We start from the raw sequence: 24072 nt of genomic DNA, 5'->3' as shown, positions 1-24072 counted from the left end.
ACCTGCGTGCTTCGGAACATCATTGACTGGACTGCGATGGCTGTACCGTTGGTTAGAGCTTGAACTCACCGATGCAGCAGTTCAGGAGAGACGAAGACTTCCATTCCATTGCGGTCTCCGTCTCTACGAGTTGTTGTGCAAAATTTTTCTCATGCATTCTTTGGCTTCTTCGACTATACTGAACACCATAGAGGTTTGTTGCGGCAGGTCTTGAGGGGGTGAATACTACTCCACATCCCGACAATTCCATACGGGTCCCATGTTTTGATATCCAGGATTCAAAAGACTGTGCACATGAACAGGTTGCAGCATTCGTTTGCTCGAGGGGCATATTCATCGGAAGCGGCCGGGGGATGTTCCGATAGCTCAACTTGCTGGAGAATTCTTACAGACAAAATGGGGAAGGAATGGTGAATTGAAACGTGTAAACGCCACATAGGGAGAAAAATGTGAAAGGAAAGAGGTACAGCTTGGGACAAAAGTTTACGGAACACCGGGGTATCGCATTTCTGCAATGGAGCGACAACCTAGCTGCAAACAGGAGTGAACACACATACTTAGAGATGGGTCGAATAGGCGGCCACTCGTTTCTTTTTCGGTCTTTTCCTGATGTTTAGCAGGGCACCGCTCCGATAAAGAAATACGCAGATGCCGTGTTCCGTAAACTTTTGTCCCAAGCTGTACTACAGTCGTGCTCAACTTAAGGACATCAGCTCTTAAAATACTACTCCACCGCAGATAGGATGGCTGGACACAGAGAGGTCACGCTCGCTATTCCGCGAGGTCATGTAAACCATCATACTGCTAAGACTGGCCACCTAACACTACGATGCGTGGTGGCGCGCCAATATTTCTCCTGCCGCGATATCGCGTCTTCGTGTCTCTAACGGCGTTTGTATTTGACGAACTTAGCATGGGCGCGGCCATCATTTGGAGAGTCCCCGCTATTCCATATGAAGATGTGTTTAGACGTTGAAGTAGTTGAACGTCATAATGTACAATTACAAGTACTGAATATGTCCGCACAGGGAAAGATTGCATGGGGGAACACTAAGAGTGATGGAACCATTTTTGTTCAACTTTTGTTTGACGTTTGGATACATAAGCTGGATCTGCACATATGCATGATTTCACTTTACATTGTCTCCACCTAACAATGATAACTGAAAAGGCTTGGGTAGTAAGCGAGCGGCTATACTTTCCTCGCTCGATTGTTCAATGGAACTCTATTCCTGGTATGATTAGGGAACTATCTGTTGGTGATTTCACCAGCAATGTATGCCTACTCCTGCTATTGCCTTTTTAAGGCTACAGTATGTATAAAAATATTAAAAAAAAATGATAACGCTTGCTGAGCAAAGGTACAGGTTTAATTTTTTGGGGCACTGCTATTCGGCACCTTAGCTCCAATTGCTCTCGGAGGAAGCAGGGTGACATGGGAGGTAGACAACTCGCATCTGTCGCCTGCTAAAAAATAAATGCGCAACAAAGCCTTACCTGTCGGATGCAATGTAACAGGATGTTCGACTTGCTGTGGATGTCGTTGGTGGCTATGAGGAACATGAAATCAGAAAACCGAATGTCGGGATCACGTAGTTGCCGATATTACGTGTCGTTTAGTCATTATTCCGATATGAAGGGATATACATGCCATTCGGTAGGCTACTCTGACGGTTACCCTTGTAACAGATACCAACTAAGAAATATGCGCGTCGTTCTAAAGAAAGTGAATGCGCACTGGTTTTCGAAGTACTACACTTTCATCAATTGAGCGAACTAGCTGGTTCACATTTTGGTATAGGATTATGTCGTATGCCGGGCGTTTCATGAAGGTCTCTCGGCAGAATAATTCGTAAGCAGGTGGCGCTATCGAAAAGCCTTTTTTCAGTGAGCATCTCTGAGACGTCGGCCAAGAACTGAGCAGTGAGTGGCTGATTTGCTTACGCTCGTTAGTTAAGTAAAACTCCTAACTTTTAAATTAAACATCGAAGACTTTCGGAACCTCTGTTTTGCCGATCGGAACCCTTCAGCGAAAAATGTTCGAGAACAAAAAAAAAAAAAAAAATAATAATAATAAGAGAGAAACCACGTCGACTCTTTGTGATTTTTAAAGTAACTACCTAATAGGTTTCGGTTTACATATTTCTTGCGCGAAGCGGCGTGCCAATGTGCTCTTTCAGTCAGCAATCTGGCTGCAAATTACGTGTTCATCCGCATTGTTGTGAAAATCTAAGCTTCCACTCAGAAAAATAATGACTGGCAGCACTGCTCTATAAAACCAGCTTTAATGGACTCCGTCGAACATCGTCGAACACTAAAAAAACCAACATAAATCGAACAGTAAGCAAGCACACACAAAGACGAAGCTCACGTCGTTTTCCTCATCAACTCTTAGTCCCTAAACCAAATAAAACCACAACATCCTCCCCCCAAAAATGAGCTAAAGTCCGTCGCTCATTTTTCTGCTGTTTCTAACTGGTACAGTAGCTGAACTGGTCGTCGAGTCAGCCTTCCAGATACAAGTCGCAGTTCGCAAGACCGCACTACGCCGTCTCGTCCTCTGAAGAGTAGGGTTATACGGGCAAGTCTCCAAATGTGCCGCGGAACTTTATCTCCTTGTACTAGCACAACATCTCCCTGAGACAGTCTTGTTGTGTTGCTTTTGGGGTCCGACTGATGAGCTGACCGCAATTCCAGGAGATACTCATGCTTCCATCTCTTCCAAAATTGGTCAGCCAACTTCTGTCGATGTGTCCATCTTCTACTGACTACCGTAGAATTTGATCGTGGGACCACAGTTGTGGCAGAGACTTCAGGAAGCGCTGACAAGTTTCTCCCGATCAGTAGATGTGCAGGCGTTAAGGCGCTCGGCTCGTCAGGCGTAGAGAGTAGATAAATAAGTTACCGTGAATTGACCACTGCTTCCACTTCGTGGCATAATGTAGTCATTTCTTCGGATGTCAAACACTGCCGTCCGAGTACTCTTCTCAAGCAAGTTTTCACCGATCGCACCAACCTTTCCCACATACCGCCCCACCAGGCAGCTCTTGCGGCAATGAATTTCCAGCTGATGGGATTTTTTGCGGCGAAGTCTTGTGCATCCGTACTCCAAGCAACAGTCCACAATTTTTTTATGTCCTGGGCTGCCATCTTGAAAGTGAGCGCGTTATCACTGTAAATTGTAGAAGGCGCCCCGCGTCTTGAAATAAATCTCCGGAAGGCCATGACAAAAGACTTGGTTGCCAAGTCTGTAACTAGTTCGAGGTGCACAGCTCTTGTTGTGGCGCAAGTGAACTGCTCAATGTACGCCTTCGCCGAACCCCTTAGTCTTGATATACAGAGGCCCGCAAAGTCGATGCCGGTGATGTCGAAAGGGTGAGTTGGGTTGAGGCGCTCAACGGGCAATGGAGCTATAGGGGCTGTTGCCTTAGTCGCACGGAGTCTTCTGCATACCTTGCAGCGGTAGAGGGTGGGTTTGACTAGCTGCCTCGCTTGAGTTATCCACCATCGCTCTCTCAGTATTGTCAATGTTGTCTGGACTCCGCTGTGCAGGGCGCGTCGATGGACGTTGTTGACCAGTAGTGCTGATAGTGGGTGCGCTTTGGCCATCAGTATAGGATGCTTCACCTCTTCCGAGTTATCCGAGTACTGAAGTCTTCCCGATAGACGGATCACACCCTTTTCGTCTAGGTACGGTCGTAATGTGCAATCTTTGATCCCTGTGCGGTCTCTCTTCTCTGTCGCAGAGCGAGTAACTCCTTCGGATATGATTCATTTTGCGGCCGCCGTATCCAGAACATCTCAGCCTTCTCAACTTCCATAGCTGTCAGCGGCCCCGCAACCTTCAACGTCGCACGGCCATTCTCTATGAATCTCAGTATCCACGCTGTGATCCGTAATATGCGTTGATAATCGCTGTACTTTCCGAGGTCAAGCAGTGCAGGAACAGCTCTTTCGACGTACGTCGTCAGTATAACTCTACGTTTCCTCTCTTCTTCGATGTGGCTGAGGTCACCACAGCCATTCTTCAGTTGATATTGGCCAAAATTTCTCACTTTTAGAAAGCCATGGCGGACTCTCGAACCACACGACCGCCGTGTCGTGATCTCTCTTGCTGGAGGCGTCGTCCGTGATGCCTAGACTTTCTAACTCCCAAAACTTAGTCAGAATGTCGTCTTCTGTCAGTGTTCCTACTCCAGCTCTCAACACGCAGACGGCTGTCGTCGTCCGCTCGGCGCAGTAACTTCATACTGAAGACGGCCCTTGAAAGGTCCATCCGAAAACGGTCCTGATGGCAACTAATTTCTCGTTGTTCTCGCATCTTCTGATGTCAACGGTAAGCAACTACCACAACTCGTCGCAGCCAATTAGCAGTCCAATACCACCTTCATGCATCACACCTGGAACTAGCATGTCGTCAGCGATGAAACCTCCAGTGTGGCAGACAGCCTAGAGCACTGCACGGGCCCGGGCTTACCCGAAAGCCCGAGCCCGGCCCGTGGGCCGGTCCGGGCCGGGCTTTGCCTTTTTTAGGCGGGCCTGGGCTGGGCTCGGGCTTCAGCCACCGCGCCCGGGCCGGGTACGTCATCACAACGCCAGACATGGTGGGGCATGTACGCGAACATATTTCACTTCACGAGACTGGACAGCTGAATTTTCACGTTACTCTTTTTCCCCATTGGGTATGGGATATCAGGTATTCTCATCTGAGAACTATCACTTTTTTACATGTGATCATGCTTATTTCGTGAATGGGTCTGGATTTCACGCGTGCACTCACACACATTTGGGGACGATTGGTGTGGGGTCCTGCGCGAGCGTCAGTTAGGTTAGGTGTTGGGACATATTTCGTTCTCGTCAGGGTCTGGCACGAGGGTCAGTGAGGTTAAGTGTTCTGACATATTTCGTTTTTATGAGAGTCCGGCTAGAGGGTCGGTTAGGTCATATATTTCGTTCGCGTGAGAGTTGAAGAAATAGGAACTAACACCGCAGCATGCGCAATAGAGCGGTGATGAGTCTCTCTTGAACCGCAATGTACATACGCCCACGCGCGGCTGCGCGCTGCGTTCCCAAGCAAGCAACCACCAAGCACAGAGTGGCTTGCCGGCAGAGAAACACAGCCGCTGCTGCGTTCGAGTGTACCTCCTGACTCTCCACCAATTAGCTGCGTCCTTTTCCTTGCTGCGTTGTGCTCTTTAGTAAATCTAAATACGCCTCCGAACCTCGAGAACAAATAAAGCAGAGGCGGGCTTGGACCGGGCTTGAGCATGGAAACAGTCGGGTACGGGTTGGGCCCAGGCCGGTAGAGTCGGGCTCGGGCCGGGTCCGAGGTGGAAATATATAGAAGACGTCGGGCCCGGGCCGGGTACGGGCCGTAGCAGCCGGGCCTGGGCCGGGCACGGGCCTGAAAATTAGGCCCGTGCAATGCTCTAAAACAGCCTTCACGAAATCGTCGTTCACGGGAGTCCATTAAAGCTGGTTTTATAGAGCAGTGCTGCCAGTCATTCTTTTTCTGAGTGGAAGCTTAGGTTTTCACAACACGCGTGGTTCACACACGGGAATGACGGAAGATAAGGGACCCCGCAGAGCGTGCCCTTTTTATCGTCATGGTGACGGATGCATCGAAGCGTCTCTTCTGTCTGTTTTTGGCGTGAAAACGTATATAAGTGCGGCTTGGTAGCCAGGACAAAATTTACGACGCAACGAAATTATGCCGAATTTCATGACGCGATAACTCGGTGAGTACTAAACCTATAGCACCCAAGTGCCCAAATCCAGATAGTTAACAAGGTAATTGCAGCGGCTGAGGCAATCTGTGGGTGTGACGGGCGCCTGCGAGAAAGCCGGAAATATAGGGGTACGGATACCTCGCGGGCAGTCTGTCTTGCGAATGCGTGAAGCTAGGACGCCAATCGAGGTGTTGTTGGAAAGCGCTTGAGAGGTTCTACGTGAACTTTAAGGAGGTTGCGACAGGTCATCCCAGGTTATCCCAGATAAACATAAAAAACTTTTTTTTGCACCGATGTGAACCTGCATTGAAAGTTTCACAGCGAAGAGGGCAACAGAAGCGGAGAAAATTGACACCGCGGATACCGAAGCTCATGCGGCTCTGACATCACAGACCTCACCGCCGCCAGTGAGGCAGCGCACAAGGAGTCACGTGCTTACGGCTACCAATAGGTGCTAACTGTGAGACTCTGAAGTCTGTGATGTCTGCGCTTTGCTCGGAAGTGTGCGCGAGGGCTTGTATCTCGCTAAGTACGACACGTAGAAGAAGTATTCTTTCTTCCTCTCTATTTTGGCGTCCATGATGTAATGACCCGCATGTATCAAAGTGTTCCAACCCCTTTAAGCGATATCGGCTTCGACAACAATAACCACAATTTTATAAACTTGCAAAGTTGAAATATCAGAATTTTTCCAGAACGTTGGCATATATGAAACTAATATATGATCAGCATCGAAAGAAACGGGATTCCGAAGAATCCGGCATCCCGCGACTCGAGAGGAATCCTAAAAAAAAAGTTCAGCATCGTGCGATCGAGAGGGCTACGGGAGCGCCGAAGAAGATTAGCGGTGGAGGCAGATTCGACTGCCGGCGCGCACAGCGAGCACTTAGCCTCTACCAGTGGGGCAACTTCGACTTGAGCCAGTGTAAAAGTGTCCTACAAAGACAGTGGAGCGCATCCGGGGGGGGGGGGGGGGGCGCTCAGCACTGTGGAGGAGCCAGAGCCGAGCAAAGGAATCGGAGATCGTGACGTGTTTTTACCTTCCACCACCCCCGCGTGTGAACCAGGCAGATGAACACGTAGTTGGCAGCCGGATAGCTTAGACAAATGGCGCATTGGTACGCGTCTCCTCGGAACTAAAATGGAAATCGAAACCAATTAATTACTGGAAAAGTCAGTTAGTGTCAAGACCGGTTTTTGCTGGAACATTTTTCACTGAAGGTTCTGAAAGCGTTCGAAGTAAATTTAAAAGTTATGGAGTTTTATTTAAATTAATAAGCGTATGCAAATGAGCCACTCACTGCGCAGTTCCTTGGTGGTGTCCTTGCAGGGATGCTCACTGCAAATATAGCTTTTCGATAGCGCCACTTATGTACGAATTATTCAGCCTGAGGACCTTCGTGAAACACCATTTATAGCTTTGTACAAGGCGCTTTATTCTTTTATTTATTTTTAGAACATTATTTAGAGATATCTTATAGAAAAGCTATGAGAGCAGCATAGATGTGGTTTTTGCATTCGAGAAATACTGCGAAGCGGACATCCTCTCGAAGAAAGTATATAAGTGAAAAATTACGTAACCGCAAGTTCGCACTAAGATGAATTACCTAAAATTCGTTAATTCAGTCTCTACCTAGGGGATCTCGAGCAAAAGCGAGATAGCAGAATGGGAGGCAATCCTTGTTAAAAGGCATTCCACGTTTTAAAAAATCCTGAAACGAGCACGTGCGCTGAAATATAGGCCGCTGAATTTTGACATGCAAATGAGTCGGAACCGAAACCAGACCGACCAGACCGCTTTCCGGCCCAGATGAGCCTCCGTCTGTGAAGGCGATACGCTCCCAAGGTGCGCTAGTTTGGTTTCGGATCATTTGCATAACGAAATTCACCGTGGTTACCGCTTCAGAGCATTGACAAACTTTCCACTGTATATTAAAGTTTTTTTTTCTTTTTCTTCTAGGGTCTTCACTTCTAGGGCCACACTTCGGGAAAACGCATGTGGTGCAAGATGTTACAGATCCGCAGCGATATCGGTGACGACGGAGCGTGACAGACGTGGAGCTCTGCCGGTGTCTACGTCCGTTATAAAAGCAACTTTGAGTCAACGCGCGTTTCTGCCATTTCGTAGGATACCTTTTACAAACAGGGTTACTTTTTATGCAAACTGTCTCCTAGTAGTGCCGCCAAGATTGATAAATCATGTTGCTACAATGCAGCACTCTGACGGGACGAAGGGCGGTTAAAACAAGGAGACAAACGTATCTGCAATCTCTCAACTGACAGGAATTTATTTGCGCAGGCATATTTAAGCAATCATAAGAAAGATAGGTGGCGCACTAGCTACACAAAATTTCATTCCTTTAGTGTGGTCCACGTGGGCCCGCAAGGTCAACCCCACACTCCACGTTTAGAAACTCTTTTTCTATGTCAGTCAGGGCAAGGGACCGGGCACTGATACAATGCATCCCTTTTCTGTGAATACAAAAGGTTTCAATTATCTCGCGTACAGCCTTATCAGTGTTCTTGCACAGAACAGATGTTTCTTCGAAGCATGGTATGCATTCGCAGTCCGGGCCCACGTGGACCACACTAAGGGAATGAAATTTTGTGTAGCTAGTGCGCCACCTATCTTTCTTATGATTGTTTAAATATGCCTGCGCAAATAAATTCCTGTCAGTTGAGAGTTTGCAGATACGTTTGTCTCCTTGTTTTAACCGCCCTTCGTCCCGTCTGAGTGCTGCATTGTAGCGACATGAACTATCACCAACTCCCCCTCTTCCTCCCTTTGATCAAGATTGATAAAATCGTTCAGTTATTTAGAGACGCCATCCGTTCACCGGTATCGCTAGCCACATCGCATAGGAAGCGACCCCACTACGATGCTGGCCACATGCTGATTACTGTTAGTTGCTACTTTTGTGCCACTCAGACGGACAGTCCAGGGTTGATCAACACACAAGCGAGTTTTCTAAAATTTTCTATGTGCAATTTCACTACCTAAACGTGTGGCATGGAAGCCAATATAATGTTGTTCTTCAATAGGCCACGGCAAAGTCACTTTGTTATCGTCTCCTGAACCCTTGATCTGCAACCGCATGAGACATACGTCTGCCTCGTTCAGCGGCCAGTTTAGGCAGGCAGACCCTTCGTCTACCCAGCGTTCCCCTCTCCCACTATGTTCAGCGTAAAGTCCAATGAGTGAAGCAAAGCTGTACATTGTAGAGCTCTTCGTGAACGTTGGTCGTGCTCCTCCCAGTGCCACAACCCCAGACCGAGACGTGTTCGTGTGTGAATCACAGACATGAATAAGCGAACATTAGTGCAAGCCACATTGTAGGTGTTGTTACCGTTGTCTTTTTTCTTCATTTGTACATGATCACAGCCGGAGGCATAATTGCAATGTATTTGGGACATTTTGGTTAGAACCTAGCTTCTAGGCCAAGGAGAAATTTTGTTACACACGTATGCCTTCGATAGTATAACCACAGGGTGCACTTCAATGCGGCATAACAACGTCTACAGCACGATAAGATATTCTTTTTCATGACGTCATACACTTCATCAGGGGAGTCTTATGAAAATACATAAAATACATCGGTCTCTGGTTTTGACACTGTAGGTAAAGCTACAGACCTCTTGGTATATTCTCACTGATCAGTTCTTTCCAAAGTTCTTTTTGTAACGGAGGCGATAAGAACAGTACATATCCAGGATAAGGAGACCTGACCCCAAGGTTTTCGTCTGTAGGTTTACTTAAGGACAGCTCGTGCAGGAAGAAGGTGAACTATGCCGCCGGCAATAAGCAACATTACCAGTGTTGCTTAGTGAAGACAGGTGCCATGTACCAGTGCATCCAGGAAGTACTTTCCATAGCAGGCGAGAACTTCATAACTTCGCTTATAATTAAACAATGTCCATTTTGGCGACTGTTCTATGGCCTCAGTTGGCTGTGTCTGGCTGTGTCGCTCATCAATTTTCAGTGATGATTCCCACAGACATCCGCATGTAAGCATGTTGGCATACTATGTACGTTGTCGCAATGGCGGGCCAAGGAGTGGAAAGTACAAATGTAGAGTGAGACCCTCTAGAGAAAAGTTCGAAGGCTTCAATGACTGACCAGTGAAATTATGCAGAAGAAGAACTGACGTACGTACTGTAAGGAATAGCACGAAGTTTGCGATGTCCCATGAGAGCATGCTACGCCATACAGGCTGCTTCTTAGCAGGCTAAACATACGCACGGGAGAGGTGAATGAACCAATCCACTACTGTCCCCAGTCCCGCAGTATGGAGAACAAATTATGTCACGAAGCGTTCAGCCGCCCTATGCTCCGCAAGGCGAGTACGATAACCATCCTACAGACTACGTGGTGCCACACCACTGCGTGAGAAACGTGCACCATCCGTAAGCTACACATAACAATATCGGTTATAAAAAAAATGCTGACACATAAACGATACGTGTCCATGATGAGCAACAAAAGTCCTTTGATGATTCAGTGCAGTCAAGTCAGCGCACACCGCAAATGAATAGCTCGTTCGTCATAGCTCATCATTCGCGACGGACAACACATTTTTGCTTGTCATTTTCACATGTAAAAAGTGACAGACATACTAAGAGTCACATCTTGGTATCAGTTGTGGTTTGTGATATACTTGCTCTCCTTGCGAAAGTGCAGCAGTCATTGTCATCAAGGTTTGTGGAGTTGGTATTTTTCATTTTTCATTCGTGATGCACAACACAGGGTGCCCTTCAATTGTGCGCTATGCAGATTCAATTTCTTCGTAACGTTTTCTTTTTCTAAGCTGTACAGCTGATTGTGCCCACGTGTGAAATAAAATGGAAGATAAATGTGACGTACGTTCCTTTTGCACGGGAAACAGTGTACGACAGCCTTAAACCACCACGAAAGGTAGCAACGTCTATATTATGAACGCCAGTAAGACCTGTGACACTCTCGCTGTCGCGCTTGCAGCCATATTTTTCCACTTGATTTGCGGCACACCTTCTGATTTCAAGAACTTGCCGCACACGTCGTCTACCCTACCGGACAACACCAACTTTTGCGAGAACAGCGCTAATGCCCTTAAGCATTCACGCATTTGCCTCACACTACGCGTTACCGCCACCACCACCGTAAGGACTGCTATAGGAACCCGCCATGGTCGATGGGACAGAGCGACTGACGCACAGTGGTAAGCGTGGTAAGGCTGCGGGGGTGCGACTGTCACGTAGTCGCGGAGAGTAGAAGGGACATAGAGAGTGCCGGGGTGAAGAGGCAGTGCTACGGACGGACACGTCTGGAGAAATCCCACAGAATATCCTCCCACCGTCCACCCCAGAGGCATAAAAACGTCAATGCTCAAAAAATAATGAAATGTTGAATGCTTTCGAATTCTACTCGATGACCCCAGTGCCCGCAGTACTGTCTGTACTTCACGGTATATTTAAAGTTGGCGCGCTCCAAAGCAACTTTGGTTGGCTCGCGCAAAGAGTTCGTGGCGAATCACGAGCCGAACTGGTGTATTAAGGCGCACCAGCTCGCGTGGCTCAGTAGCTAGTGTGCTGGCCATGTCACGTTGAGATTGGGAGGTACCCGGGTTCGAATCCCGGTGGCGGCTGTGCTGTCTGGGGGTTTACCTGGTTTTTCTTCAGACGCTTTCAGACATATGTCGGCACAGTTCCCTAAGAAGTCGGCCCAGGACGCACATTTCCCAGGGCGTCAGTCGTGACATTGCCCACATCCATGGGGCCGAAAACGGCGAGCCCTATCACCATCACCACAGCCATTTATATAACCACCGCCTCTGTGCTAAAAGTACAGTACAAAGTACAATACTGCACATGTCAGTAACGTTCAAAGCTCCAGGGAAAATACACTGCAAATCTGGTTTGTATCGCTCCATATTTCGTCGTCTCGCGGATGACAAACAGTGAGGAAATAATTGTTTTGATTGTTATTCCCTACTGAACCGTATTTGTCCTGGTGGCGTTATCCCACTGGCAGCTCCCCGAAGTTATGGACTGTTGCACGGAGACAACTCACACGAACATTAATCTCTGATCAGTTGTAAGTTCTGGCCGAGGGTTGGTGTTCAGGTTGTGTCAGACTAAGTTCGTTTGAGGCGTTATGGGGAGGCAGCCCCTGTGGTTGATCTTCCAGTTTGATCCCAACAAAAGTTATTGTCAGAGGTACGCTCTGGTCTCCCTTCAAATCCTCGTACTCGGTGGAGGGGTGCAAAAGGGAGCCTGCTCGTTGAGAGCACCTTTGTTGACGCGGCCTGTCTTGGTGGACTGTCTTGGAATACGGCCGAACGGTCGTGGGGCAGTATTGCTGGTAGTACTGCTCCTCGCAAGATATTTCCTAATCTTAGGGAGGTTTTAGTAAACACGTAGTCTGTCCCGCTAGTGCGACTACTATTATTTCCTGACTTCTCAGTCTGCCTAGTGTGCAACCTCCTACATATTGCTCCTATCTACACTCTTTCGGTATAATATAACGGGAGAAAGCATCCTTTCCAACAAAAAAGAGACACAAGCCAAAAGGGCTCTGTACTTCTGAGCATTTCACAATGCCTCCTGACATACCGTACGCTTGCAAAAACATAACGTACGCTTTGTGGAAGGCGCCTCTGAAGTTTTGGATGGAGGATTTGCTACTTTGGTGACGTTTAGTTTAATTCAATTAGTTAATTTAATTGAACCGTGGCGCCAAAAGTGTTAAATTTTTTAAGTGTCAGCAATGTGAACGATCAGATGGACGTAAATTCTACGTCAAAAAGTAGAAGAGAACATGGTGTTTAGTGCTGAACTTTCCGTTTCCCGCGGCTTTGTTGTGGGCAACAAAATTACCCATGCTAGCTTGTAAAAACAAAAAGAAACTGCAAAACGGGAACAAACACACAGGAAAACGGCAAAACGGGAACACGCACGCACATCACAGGGTCTCCATTTTTGTTCGTTACATATTCTTTATATAAAAATAAGCTATGAAAGCTACACAGATATACCGTTTTCGCAGGTAGGTTCTACGGCCAATCAGACGTCCTTTCGAAGACAGTATAAAGCTACAAAGTAATTACCGAAAAGTTAAAAAAAATAGCAGAATGGCAGACAATCCCCTTTTTCAAGCCATTCTATCGCGTGCCTTGAAATATAAACTGTCGAATAGACCTCTACCTGAGAAACGTCATCACGACCTTGGTAGACAGACTGAAACCGAAACAGATCGGAAGAGGAGGGCTGGGTTCCACGAATGGGCACTTGTTCGCTGCCTCCTATTGAAAGAAAAGAAAGATCGAAGCTCGCGTCCCTTTCAGGGACCATCGTAATCCCCTCATGACCGTGGCTTTCGGGCGCGACCTTGTTCGCCCCTGCTTCGAGCGTACTTCAACTCTACCAAATTGGTGGCGCCGTCGAACATTATGACGTCATTTCTTTACAAACAGAGTTCTATTATCTATACAAATGAGCTGAAACCTAACCAGCGCGCCTCAGGAGCGCATGACCTTCGCCGACAGAGGTTTATCTGGGCCGCAAAGCGCTTGTAGCGGACCACTCGACAGATCAGCTATCTTGCTATTGCCAGGAATCGTTTTGATAAAGAGATAAGAAACAAGTTCAGGTAATTGGATATATGCACGGTGTTTTTTTTTCCCCTTTGCTGCAAAAAAATTTTAAAGAAAAAGAAGAAGAAGAAGAATTCCATATAAGGACACTTAAATTTTGACATTAGCTTCCTCGTCTTTGCGGCTATTAGGAATAAGGTTGCTTATGCAGTGAGGTGGCTAATTACCAAATATATTTTATTTAACTTCTTAATTAGATGCCTGCAGGGAAATGTGAGATAGCAGAATTGGAGGCAGTCATTATTTAAAGCGCCTCTGTTTCTTTAAGATCCTGAAACGCGCACGCACACTGAGCTATACGTTGCCAAGTTTTGCTGTGCAAATGACAACACAGCACTGGACAACAGGACCACGTTGTTGTCCTGTGCGGTGCTTTGTCCCTGTCTCCGTATTCCTGCATTATTCTTAAGTATGGTTTACCAACTACCCCGTTTTTCTACCTTAGTAAAAAAAATACACGCTGTACACGCAAAAAAAAAATAATAATAATGCGTGCCTATTGCAGTGCATACAGCATGTAGTGTATTTTCATTCTTCTAGCATCTTACTGTTGGACAGTATGAAAGTACTAGTTCTTATGAGTTGTCAGCATTTCAAGCCTAACAAAGATATATGAGTATGAAGGGAATTGCCTCAGGACGAGAGCCACCGATATTTCGAACAGACACTGTTCTTTTTCTGGCCCAGAAGAAGAACAGTCTTCGTTCGAAATATCGGCGACTCTCGTCCTGAGGCAACTCCCTTCATATTTCCCAACCGGTTCGCTGGATGAATGATGAAAGATGGAAGTCACTGAAAAGGTTACCCAGTTAGGACTCGAACCCATATCTTCTGGATTACCGGTCCAGGGATCTACCAATTGAGCTAAGCTAACATACTTTTTTTTTTAAGAAAGTTTTATTTCACACTGTTTCAGTTCAAGACGTAGATGGCATTTGCAATGCAAAATGCGGTATGTGATTGAGAGTGATGACACAAGAATACGTGCTTGAGATGAAGTATGTACAAAGGTGTGGGTGTGATTTGAGGACCAGGAACAGTCCATTAATACTCCGTGGGGCTTGACAGAACAAGCTAAGTACTTTGAGCCAGATAGGGTCCTCCGCACTACCTCTTCGGGAGAGGAGAAACCTACACAGTGACGTCACGTACCTCCTGAAGAAAGGCCAGGCGCCGACTGGAGGATCGTTGCGGTCTCTAATACGACGCGATATCCACAATGAGTACAAACCTAAAAAAAATAAGTACGTGCCACGGGAGCTCGCCGCCTGGACGGATCGTGAGGTACCGAATAGCCCGCGCACTCAGGTAGATGTTCTCATTGAAGGCACGCTGGAACACGTCCCAGAAGAAGAAAGCATCCCTGCATGACAGGAAAGCATATTCGATGGTCTCCTCCTCTGGGCAGAGCCTACAGTTGTAGTTATTGAAAGCCACGAAGAAACCTCGTTATCGCAGCCAAGCGTGCACAGGTAGAGTGCCTGTCTGCAGGTGGAAGAAAAAGTATTTCACCTTAGCTTCTACAGGCATCTTCCTCACTAGCACGAGCACATCCTCCTCGGGACCCGAGCCGAAAAGCTGCCGGTAGAAAGGAGGGGGAGAAAGAGAGTGAACAACAGCCCAATACAGGGACCGACGCGAGGCCTGGAAGATGAACTCATACGAAAACCGCCTGGCGAGGAAGGGTATAGTGTCAGCAACTTCCTTGTAGAATCCCCATATGTAGAATGGTGTGTCGTACACTGTGGATACAACTATCCCAGGTAGCTCATCCTTTAAAAAAGTAGAAATACAGCGTCTCAGGAACGGATGAGTCTCATCACGGAGAAAACGGACTCGCCGCACAAGCTGACGGACAAAAAGGTGCACCAAGTGAAGACCCCCGTTGGAGAGGCCATGAAAGAGATTCTCACGCAGTCTTCTTTCGTACTGCGAGTTGCGAGTTTCGTACTGCGAGTTTCGTACTGCGAGGCTAGAAGAGGCTTTGTATGTATTTGTCCTTTCTATGTGTTCCAGCCTCAGAACATCAATTTCTCATGTTCGCTGGACTTCTACCCGTCTACAACAATATATGAGGGTGGTTAAAAAACAACCTGTACACTTTCGTGAAAATTCCGAACTCTATCTCATACATAATGTTATGCCAGGTCTTCTACCCTGTATGTCATGTTTTACTACCTCCGCGTGGCATGTGCAAGGACGCGACAGCTGATTAAAAATGGCTGCCCCGCTCCAGGTTTGCACCAAGGAGGAGCAACGGTCACCCATCCGTTTCCTCATAATGACCAAAGGCGTGAAACCCATAGACATCCACCGTCCTATGAGGACAGACTGTGGAAGTGGCTGCATACAATGCAGGCGCACGTCTGTCTATGCCGTCTATGTTGTGTATGTTGTCTGTCTATATCAACGCAGTAAATACATGAATGTACGCGTACGTTCAGAGGAGGCAATGCAGATGTGGTGGACTTGCCAGGACCTGGTAGTCCGCGCATGGCTGAGCGGTCGAAGCAATCGAAACCCCCTTTTTAAGGGGATCGTCAGGGTACTGTTGAACACTCGATGTATAGTGGAGAAACAGCGAACAGCGAAACATATTGTGGTCTCCTGGCAGCATACTTGAAGGCAGCCATCAGATCAAAATGTTGCGAACTATTCGCAGAGTGTCCAGCTCCAACATCATGACGTCCGGTCGCATTCGTCACGTACAACCACGTGAACCATCCGTGACCTTAGGTATAAGTGTCTTCCATATTACGCCATATTCGCCCCGCGTCGGCGGAATGTCACATATTTGGCGGTCTCAAGGATGATCTTGGCAGCCGGAAGATTGGTTCAAAAGAAGACGTCAAGAAAGCGCTTGGTGCAAAGCGTGCTATGCGGTGACGTTCTCTTTTTAGAGCAGGAAGCACTCAGCCCAGTACATGGATAGTAGTACTTGAGTGCATGGTACTTCAAGTGCTTCTCATCACTAAGCGAAATTGAGAAGTGCGTGGGGTTCTACCGCGGGCAACGTGTCACGAGTCTAACTGTTACCAATTAATATTTGTAGAACTTTGGACACATTGCTGATGCTCCGGCGTAACAGCGCCCCTCTCGAATAATGAACGCGAGCTTTCCATTTCTCATATAGTCCACGTCAGAAGTCACGATGTAACGAAGGATGCGAACTGATAGAAAGCGGACATGTAGTCTACTCTGCGTCGTAGGCCTCACAGCAAGGTCGCTTGAAGCGGGTTGCGCTCCGGAGTCTGTCACTGGGGTGCGTTCGTTTATTGGGCAACTCAAGAGTCGAGAGAGCATTGCCTCTTGCCGGGCAAAAATGGCACTGTGCGGTTCTGGTGACGTCATGAACGTGGTCATGACTCCCGTTAAGATTCAAGAGTTCAACACCCGAGGTAGTGGAGAGTTGGCTGCCAGCCACCCTCATCTCAATGCGGATCCCTGGGGTAGATGACGTATACCATCACTCTCACACGGCGTGACTCGACGCGCACGTCACGCATGGCCAACACAATCTAAGTCTAGTCCCTGACCAAGGGCAACAATTAATTTATGCTATTGTTGGCAGAAGGAAATGAGACTCTGACATTTATAAGAAGCGCTACCTTACCATTGGACGTGGAAATATATAGCGAAAAAAAAAAAGGATGATTTTCACTCCGAACTTTTGTTGGCACGGCACAGTCTTTCGAGTGCAATTCAAATGTGTCATACCGTGTGTTTATGGTTGACGTACATAAAAGATCAGTCGTATTCTATACTTCCACTCAGCGAACGGAAACCTCATACTCAGCCGTGACTGCAGCAGGGCGATTGATCAGGAAGTCTTCGCAATTTTGCTCTTCCTTCCATTCACTTTACATGGTTTCTTTGCACGTCCGCTGATGGGTATCACAGCGAGAATCCTATTTTCGCGAAGGTGAGTGAGAATCTTCATTTAGTGTCTGCAGGGAAGTAGACATAGGAAAAGAAACGATACCTGCTTGCCACAGACAGCCCAAAGATAAAAGTGTTACAGCCGTCTGGAACACAGGTGTTGCGAAAGATTGGAAGACACCTACATTTTCGTCTGTGCAATGTCGCAACCCGGATAGTCATTTAATTGATTGTTTGGGGCTTCGTATACAACAATCGTGCGACATTCAGAGCGCTACCTTCGATTATCTGCGCATAATCCAAGCTGACAGAAACAGTGACAGTGGTTTGGCGGATGTACGCAAAGTGCTATTTGGGGTAAATAAGGGAGTGACCGATATCTTCGCGTATAACGGTGTGTGTGTGTAATTTTTCTTACAGATTAATTAACTTTTGTTTTGTGTGAGGTATATATCAGAAGCAATTTCCAAATCAATTCAGTCATTCGTCAGTGTTTTCACAATCTTTCGATGTATCATTATTGCCGTACATTATCCGCCAAAACCCAGTAAGAAAGAGCATTCCATCTCCCGCGTCTATGCCATCCTATGTACCGGCAACGTGGGCTCTTGAAAGACCCCGTATCTATTCTACCATCCCTGGTCTCCAACGAAAGAAAGATGTCCCCACAGTCGAAGCCCACCAGCTCACAATGGAGCATCTCACCTCAGCACCCCAAGTCGCCATATATGCAATGATGGCTCAGTAACACATGACAGTTCGAGCGCGGCTTTCTAGATCCCGGATGAAGACCTGGGGCATGGTTTTAAACTCCCTTATGCAGATTCCTCGACAGGAGCCGAACTGTTCGGTATCCTGGCAGCACTAGAGCATATTATCGGATCAGGGCACGAAACGTGGCTCATTCTTACCGGCAGCAAGACATCATTAGATATATTGTCGTCATCTCGCCGTAGCATAATGAGTGATGAAATTTGACTGAACCCCGAGACATGGAAAACACAGATGATCACAAATAGATTCTAGAAATAAACGATTTGCACATCATGACACCTCAGAAATTCAGTCAACTCTTAGCCACTGGTTACAACATAACGTTTCAATGAGTCCCCTGCCACATAGGCCTGTATGGAAATACCCGAGCAGACGCTGTAGCAAGCAGGGAAGGGTAACGGTAATGGTAACGGAAACAGAAACGGTATATTACCGAAACTGTAGATGGTAACGGAAACGGAAACGCATACCACGGTCCTCCATTACCGGAAACAGAAACGGAAACGAATTTGTCGTCCGGTATTGAATTCGGGTAATTGCTATTCCTGTTGTGCGATGACATTTGAGTGACTTTTCATTTTTTTGTTTTCGTTTTGATGACTCCATTCCCTGTAATGCTCTAAATACCACACGAGAGCGCGCAATACTGGATCTCGAGGGTGCCTCCGTCGCTTACCTCGTCCCAGTCCTCATAACTCATCACATCAACACCATACTCCACCATAGCACGAGGAGGATGCACTACGATTTTTAGTTACTTATTTTGTATTTTGTATTTTTTTTTTCATTTCACCGTGGCCATGGCAGTATTATTTACTACTGATAGTGTCCACTTATAAATGCGACATTGGATGAAGGTTACGCCCGTCTTGAGTTGCTGGAGTCCGAGTGACCGAAGACATGTTTCTACTTTTTTTTTATCTTGCAAGTTGTGCGCATCCCAACGACGTAAAATTACTCGTGTATAGTGTACGCGTGACACCGAAACAGCACTTGGGCAAAACAGGGCGCTGATTGAACCGGACAGGCTATCATCTCGCAGCTCTGTAACAACCGTTCCATTACCGGAAACAGTAACGGACACGTAACAGAAACGAAATTGAAAGGCCGGTATCAGAAACGGATAACGGAAACGAAAATATAGCAGTATCGAAAATGGAAACGGTAACCAAAATACGTCCGTTATCCTTCCCTGGTAGCAAGACGCGCTCGGTCTGATGACGCTTCGGCCCTGGCACCTCTGCCGCTTACAGCCTCCACATGCAGTCTACATAGGTGGCTGTCGGTGTACCAAATGTGCTCGGCAGTTCGGGGCCGAAACTAGGACTTACAACCCATTCCTACGGTCTATCGACCCACTGATGCAGTCTGTCGTCGCTTGCCACCGCAGTCGTAGACAAGAATCCCTTCCCCACCGCTTACGACTCAGTGTTTCCCGTACACCCTCACTTCTTTTCAACATGGGTCGGCTAAATTCACCAAACTGAAATGTCCGTGGCGTGGAAGACGACATCCCACACCAGCTACTGCATTGTCAGCAGCACCTTCACCATAGGAACACCCTCCGTTGCCGTCTGCTCCAGATTAACTGTAACAACTTGTCGTTGGCCGCTCTTCTTGGCCCCGTCCTGCACCGCAACCAGTGGGCTGTCACAGCCGCTTTACTCAGTTTTTTCCGAGTCTCAGGCCTCGTGAACTGCATGTGACGCTGTTATGGTGTCTCTTTTCGTCTTTCTTTCTTTCTTCTTTTTCTTTTGTGGTTTTCCTTTTTTCTTTTTCTCTCAAGTAGATATTGCGTCATGCGCGAAAATGTGACTGACCTTTTATAGCACCCACCCTGTACTTAATTAAGATACTCCTAAGGTACTCCATTTCATTACTATTATTCTTATTATTTATTTATTTATTTATTTATTTTTTGTCGGGAGACAGGAAGGTAGGGAAAGAGATTACCTTCGTCCGTTTTTGCCCAGCTGCGTGTCATTCAGATGTGCGTACATTTCATCTCTGATTTTCAGGTGCATCCTCGTCTTCCTGCTGCGTAGCCCGTACAAGCGGGCGGCGCCTTAGGTTTAGTGGATATGCGGTGGCAATGTCTCGGCCTGGAGGGCATGTTGGCGAATGCTCGACGCCTGAGAATCCGTGTTTCATAGCGAGCGACAACAAATAATGTAAGCGGTAATAAGTAGCGGTATCAATATCTATTACGCAACAGAAGTGTGCTTTATTTATTCATTTTGACCGTATGTAGTTTCAGTGTTAGTAATTTTTTTCTTTTCTTTTCCTTCTTTTGTTCCGTGTGTGTGTTATGAGTGCCCCGCTCCCTTTGTATGGCCTAAGGCCGCTCGAAGGTAAGCTAAATAAATAAATAAAGAATAATATTTAAAATTAACAGTGGATTAAAACAATGGATGCAATTTAAGGTGGCCTGCTCGCTACTTTCGTTTTATGTGGCTCTTCCTCTGAGCACAGCATCGGGTATCCGCGCCAGCGACATTATCGGGCGAGATGTCTGCAGAGAAGATCATGCACCAAGGAGATCGATATTGCTGGAAAACAGGAGTATCAGAACGAGTATTCGTTTCTATATCCACTTCCACACATCACCACATCACATTTCAGTGCCCACATCACCACCAGCAATGGGGTAGAGTGTCGCCCCTGGCGATGGAACTCCCCATTCATCAAATCAAAACACAGTTTTGTTTATCTTCGCCTTGTTTGTGTTTGATTGGCAGTGAATTTCAGAACTTGTAACCTGATAGTATCTTAAAAGTAAGGAAGTTTGTGAGTACTTGGTGTTCTACTCAAATACTTTTCAAGGTTGGGAAAATTGTTCTCTACTCAATTACTCTTTTGCTTCGCACTCAGAAACTTAACTTCAATACTCCTTTTGTGTATCTTGTATAAGCCTGTATGACGTAGCCAAGAGGAACTCTAGCAAGACCTACTCATTATGCATCCCGCTCACTCAACAACACCACACACACACGTGTGTGTGTAAGTCAGTGGGAAACATGTAAAGAAGCCCTGAAGAAGCCCTGTATGAAGCGTATCACTCCCTGTATAGCTCACGGCAAGGTAATTTCAATGCGCCCGGCTTGAACAACGCAGACAAGAGTACAAAGCAACGTGCCGCATAATTTATTCGCGAAATTATTCTACATACTCAATATTGGACATGATTTACATTATTTTAAGGTAGGCTGCTTTGAAGCAAATTAGCAGAGTTGCAAAGTGCTTTGGTCTCGAACGATAGCCTCGATGAACCAACAACTGCGGCATATTTCTTTACGGGGCACAGTGCTTTCGTTCAAATGGATTTCGAGGTCTCAACAGAAAATATTAAAAGCCAAATCCGGAGATATTTCATTAGCGCGGAATTGAGCCACGACGTCGAGTTTTCCTCGTGCGTTCAAACACAGCCGTGTGAGTGGATTTTGCCCATTATCTCAATTACTCATGAGAAAAACTTTCAGTAGGTGCAGGGTTTCGCCAGACAAACACTGTTCACTATAATGCTGTTATTTGAAATTCTACTTGAATGATAATGATGTGCAGTACTTTTGTGCACTACTTCCCCAACTTTTTAGGGACCCCAGATTTAAATCACCGGACTGGTTAGAGTCGTGTACATTCAGTACACGATGGGTTGGTACTTGGAAGTTGCAGACGCTGCAAAATGAAAGTGTTACATAATACTTCTCGAACGAGACACGCACCGCCAAGTGTGGCAGCGGCACGAAGCTTCTTCTGTCTACGTTCGACTCGCGCTATTACCACCAGATGACGGCGCGCCCGCGTCTGCCGAAGCGTCACATGTTCCTGTGCGCGCGCAGTTAGAAAAAGCAGCTCCGCCAAGTCGCTCTGCAGCACACGTTCCATCATCAGGCGTGCTCTAGCGTAGTGTTACCGTGCAAGGCGTCGTTATAATCTCCTCAATCAGCAACCCTGCTTTATCAACTGCAAACCTGCGCATCCACCTTGCCCGCGTTCGGATATGACGGACAATCTTCGAAAGGGGCTGCAAATCACAGCCAAGTCAACGTGCCTTCTCTGACAGCTGCCTTGGCTACTCAGCGCGTGACAACACCTGGCCGACGCTCAACCGACGGTCACACTGCGTGAAAACTTCTGTGAGACCTCCAAACGTGGTCATGCTCTACACACGTGGAAGTTGTCAATCTCGGTGTGATCTCCGTGTGTGTCTGCTGTTGCCTCTGCATGCAATTCAAGATTCTTTTTAAAAGTGTTTGCGAACGGTGTCAGTTCGAAGAACGCCTCTGATGAACAATTCGTACACACCAATCGGTCGACGTCGACCTCCAGGCGGCCCTCCAGCACCACGAACTCCCTTCTGTGCTCGCTGCAAGAACCACGGACTGGAAGAGCCCGTCAAGGGGCACAAGAGGTTTTGTGAATTCCGAGATTGCAAATGTGCAAGGTGCAGATTAACGAGGGATAAGCAACGCGTCATGGCTCGTCAGGTGGCCCTGCGAAGGGCGCAAGCTCAGGATGAAGCGATGGGTCGTGTGACCCAAGATGAACTGGAGGAACCTGTGCTTCCACCTGTTGAACCTGCTGAGACGTCACCTCCCCTCCACAGTTTGCTTCTCACGTCGACTAACTCTGCCTTTCGTGCAGCAGCTGGTGGTAAGTTCACGCCAGTACTTTGTTGTTGCCTCATGAGAGACAACCGTTGTTGAACTCAACGTGGCTGTGCCACAGCTTCGGGTTGTTTCTCGTGCAGGAGAGGGGTAGGCAGGACATTATGGCATCTCGGGAAGGGTGCAGAACATGGTTTTCGTGTTCTTTGTTTTGTTTTTGCAGTGTAAATTCACTTGTGATATTTTGCCACCCGAAGGTTACTGGAACATCAACAAATGTCATCATAGATTCATAATTTATTTTGAAATGCGTGTCGTGTTTCGTTCAAAATAGCCTGGGTATTCTACGTGACATTCATACATTCTACGTCTAAATTCCATGCAAGCTTCTGTGTACTAATAAAAAATTAGAACTTTCCCTCCTTACAGTGATGTGCTGTAATGTGCACTGTCAGTGCATACTGTAAAATCTGATAGGAAATACTTATGGCTGTGCAACCGTTGTCAATGCTGTTGAAATGTTTACTATACTCTTGTCAGAAGGAAGGGAAGATCGTTTTACACATCGCGGCTCACGCTCACGTGTTGTTGACCAACCGCGTGCTTGTTGCTGAAGATCACAGTTGAAGTTGAATGAGCAAGATTACCTGTTGCCTGGTTTCATTTTGAAACAAATTCCTGTTTATAACAACAGGAAAATAACGAGTGAACCGAAGTTGGGCCTGCGTTGTGGGACACACACAACTCGATGTTGCTAACCGGACAAAGTGTTTCGATTGTTGCCGCTATCTGGGATTCCGCGGCGCTGGTTAGAGCATGGCGATACAGGTCGCAAGATATAGTGAGATATTTTATTGTTCCCTGAGTATGCAACGATAAAATATGCAGGAGGACGAGTGCTGCTTAACTGGCATTATGATTCCCTCAAACGAAAACACAGAAGCGAAGAAGTCCTCGAAAGCACGAAATCAGTGCAAAAGATATTGACACTCGTTAACGTGTAAGGCTCCTGCGTGTGAACTCTGAACATCCATCATCATTCACCATGTTCATCCCCTCAGGCAATGGGATAGGGTGTCGCTTCAGCAGCGAAACATCCCACTACATCGTCATCACTTATTTGTTGATGTTGTAGTTTATATGCACACACCGTTTACGTCCAGATAAAGTTTACTGCGACTACAAAAAGGGAATCGAATGAGGAACAAAGCAAATGGCAAAGCCTGTACAACGCGTTGGACTAAAATGGGACATGGGTTCCTTTTCTACATACTGGTATAGTTATTGGTATCTTGCACGGTTTGAAGTAACGCGTCTCATACTTTTAGAAGCAACAAATAAAACGACAACTGTAACCCAAGCTCTCTCGTTCGCATTTCGTAATTCCCGCTTGAGGAATCTATTCTATGACAAACTTCAACGAAGTATGAAGCAGGCCGTTTTGTCATTTTCACA

The 24072-nt window shown here is 46.8% G+C and overlaps 2 protein-coding genes and 1 long non-coding RNA gene across 3 annotated transcripts in view; 2 read left to right on the top strand and 1 right to left on the bottom strand.

Annotated features, from left to right (window-relative positions):
* Positions 1-7829, top strand: part of LOC135385858 (doublesex- and mab-3-related transcription factor 1-like) — a 75320-nt gene extending 67491 nt beyond the window's left edge. Inside the window, exon 3 of the mRNA XM_064615430.1 lies at positions 7690-7829. The gene's annotated coding sequence lies outside the window, so the exon portion shown is untranslated. The remainder of the gene's footprint in view (positions 1-7689) is intronic.
* The window catches only part of LOC135385859 (uncharacterized), a 132220-nt gene that overhangs the window by 82626 nt on the left and 25522 nt on the right, over positions 1-24072 (bottom strand). The gene's annotated exons all lie outside the window — the stretch shown is intronic.
* Positions 21851-24072, top strand: part of LOC135385857 (doublesex- and mab-3-related transcription factor 1-like) — a 152748-nt gene continuing 150526 nt past the window's right edge. The window contains exon 1 of the mRNA XM_064615427.1: positions 21851-22663. Within this exon, the coding sequence (XP_064471497.1) occupies positions 22297-22663 (367 nt within the window). The 5' untranslated portion in view covers positions 21851-22296. The remainder of the gene's footprint in view (positions 22664-24072) is intronic.

This window comes from Ornithodoros turicata, chromosome 2 (genome assembly GCF_037126465.1).
Source record: "Ornithodoros turicata isolate Travis chromosome 2, ASM3712646v1, whole genome shotgun sequence".
NCBI lineage: Eukaryota > Metazoa > Arthropoda > Arachnida > Ixodida > Argasidae > Ornithodoros > Ornithodoros turicata.
The sequence above is the reverse complement of the archived record's forward strand: the minus strand, read 5'-3'. Positions and strand labels throughout refer to the sequence as shown.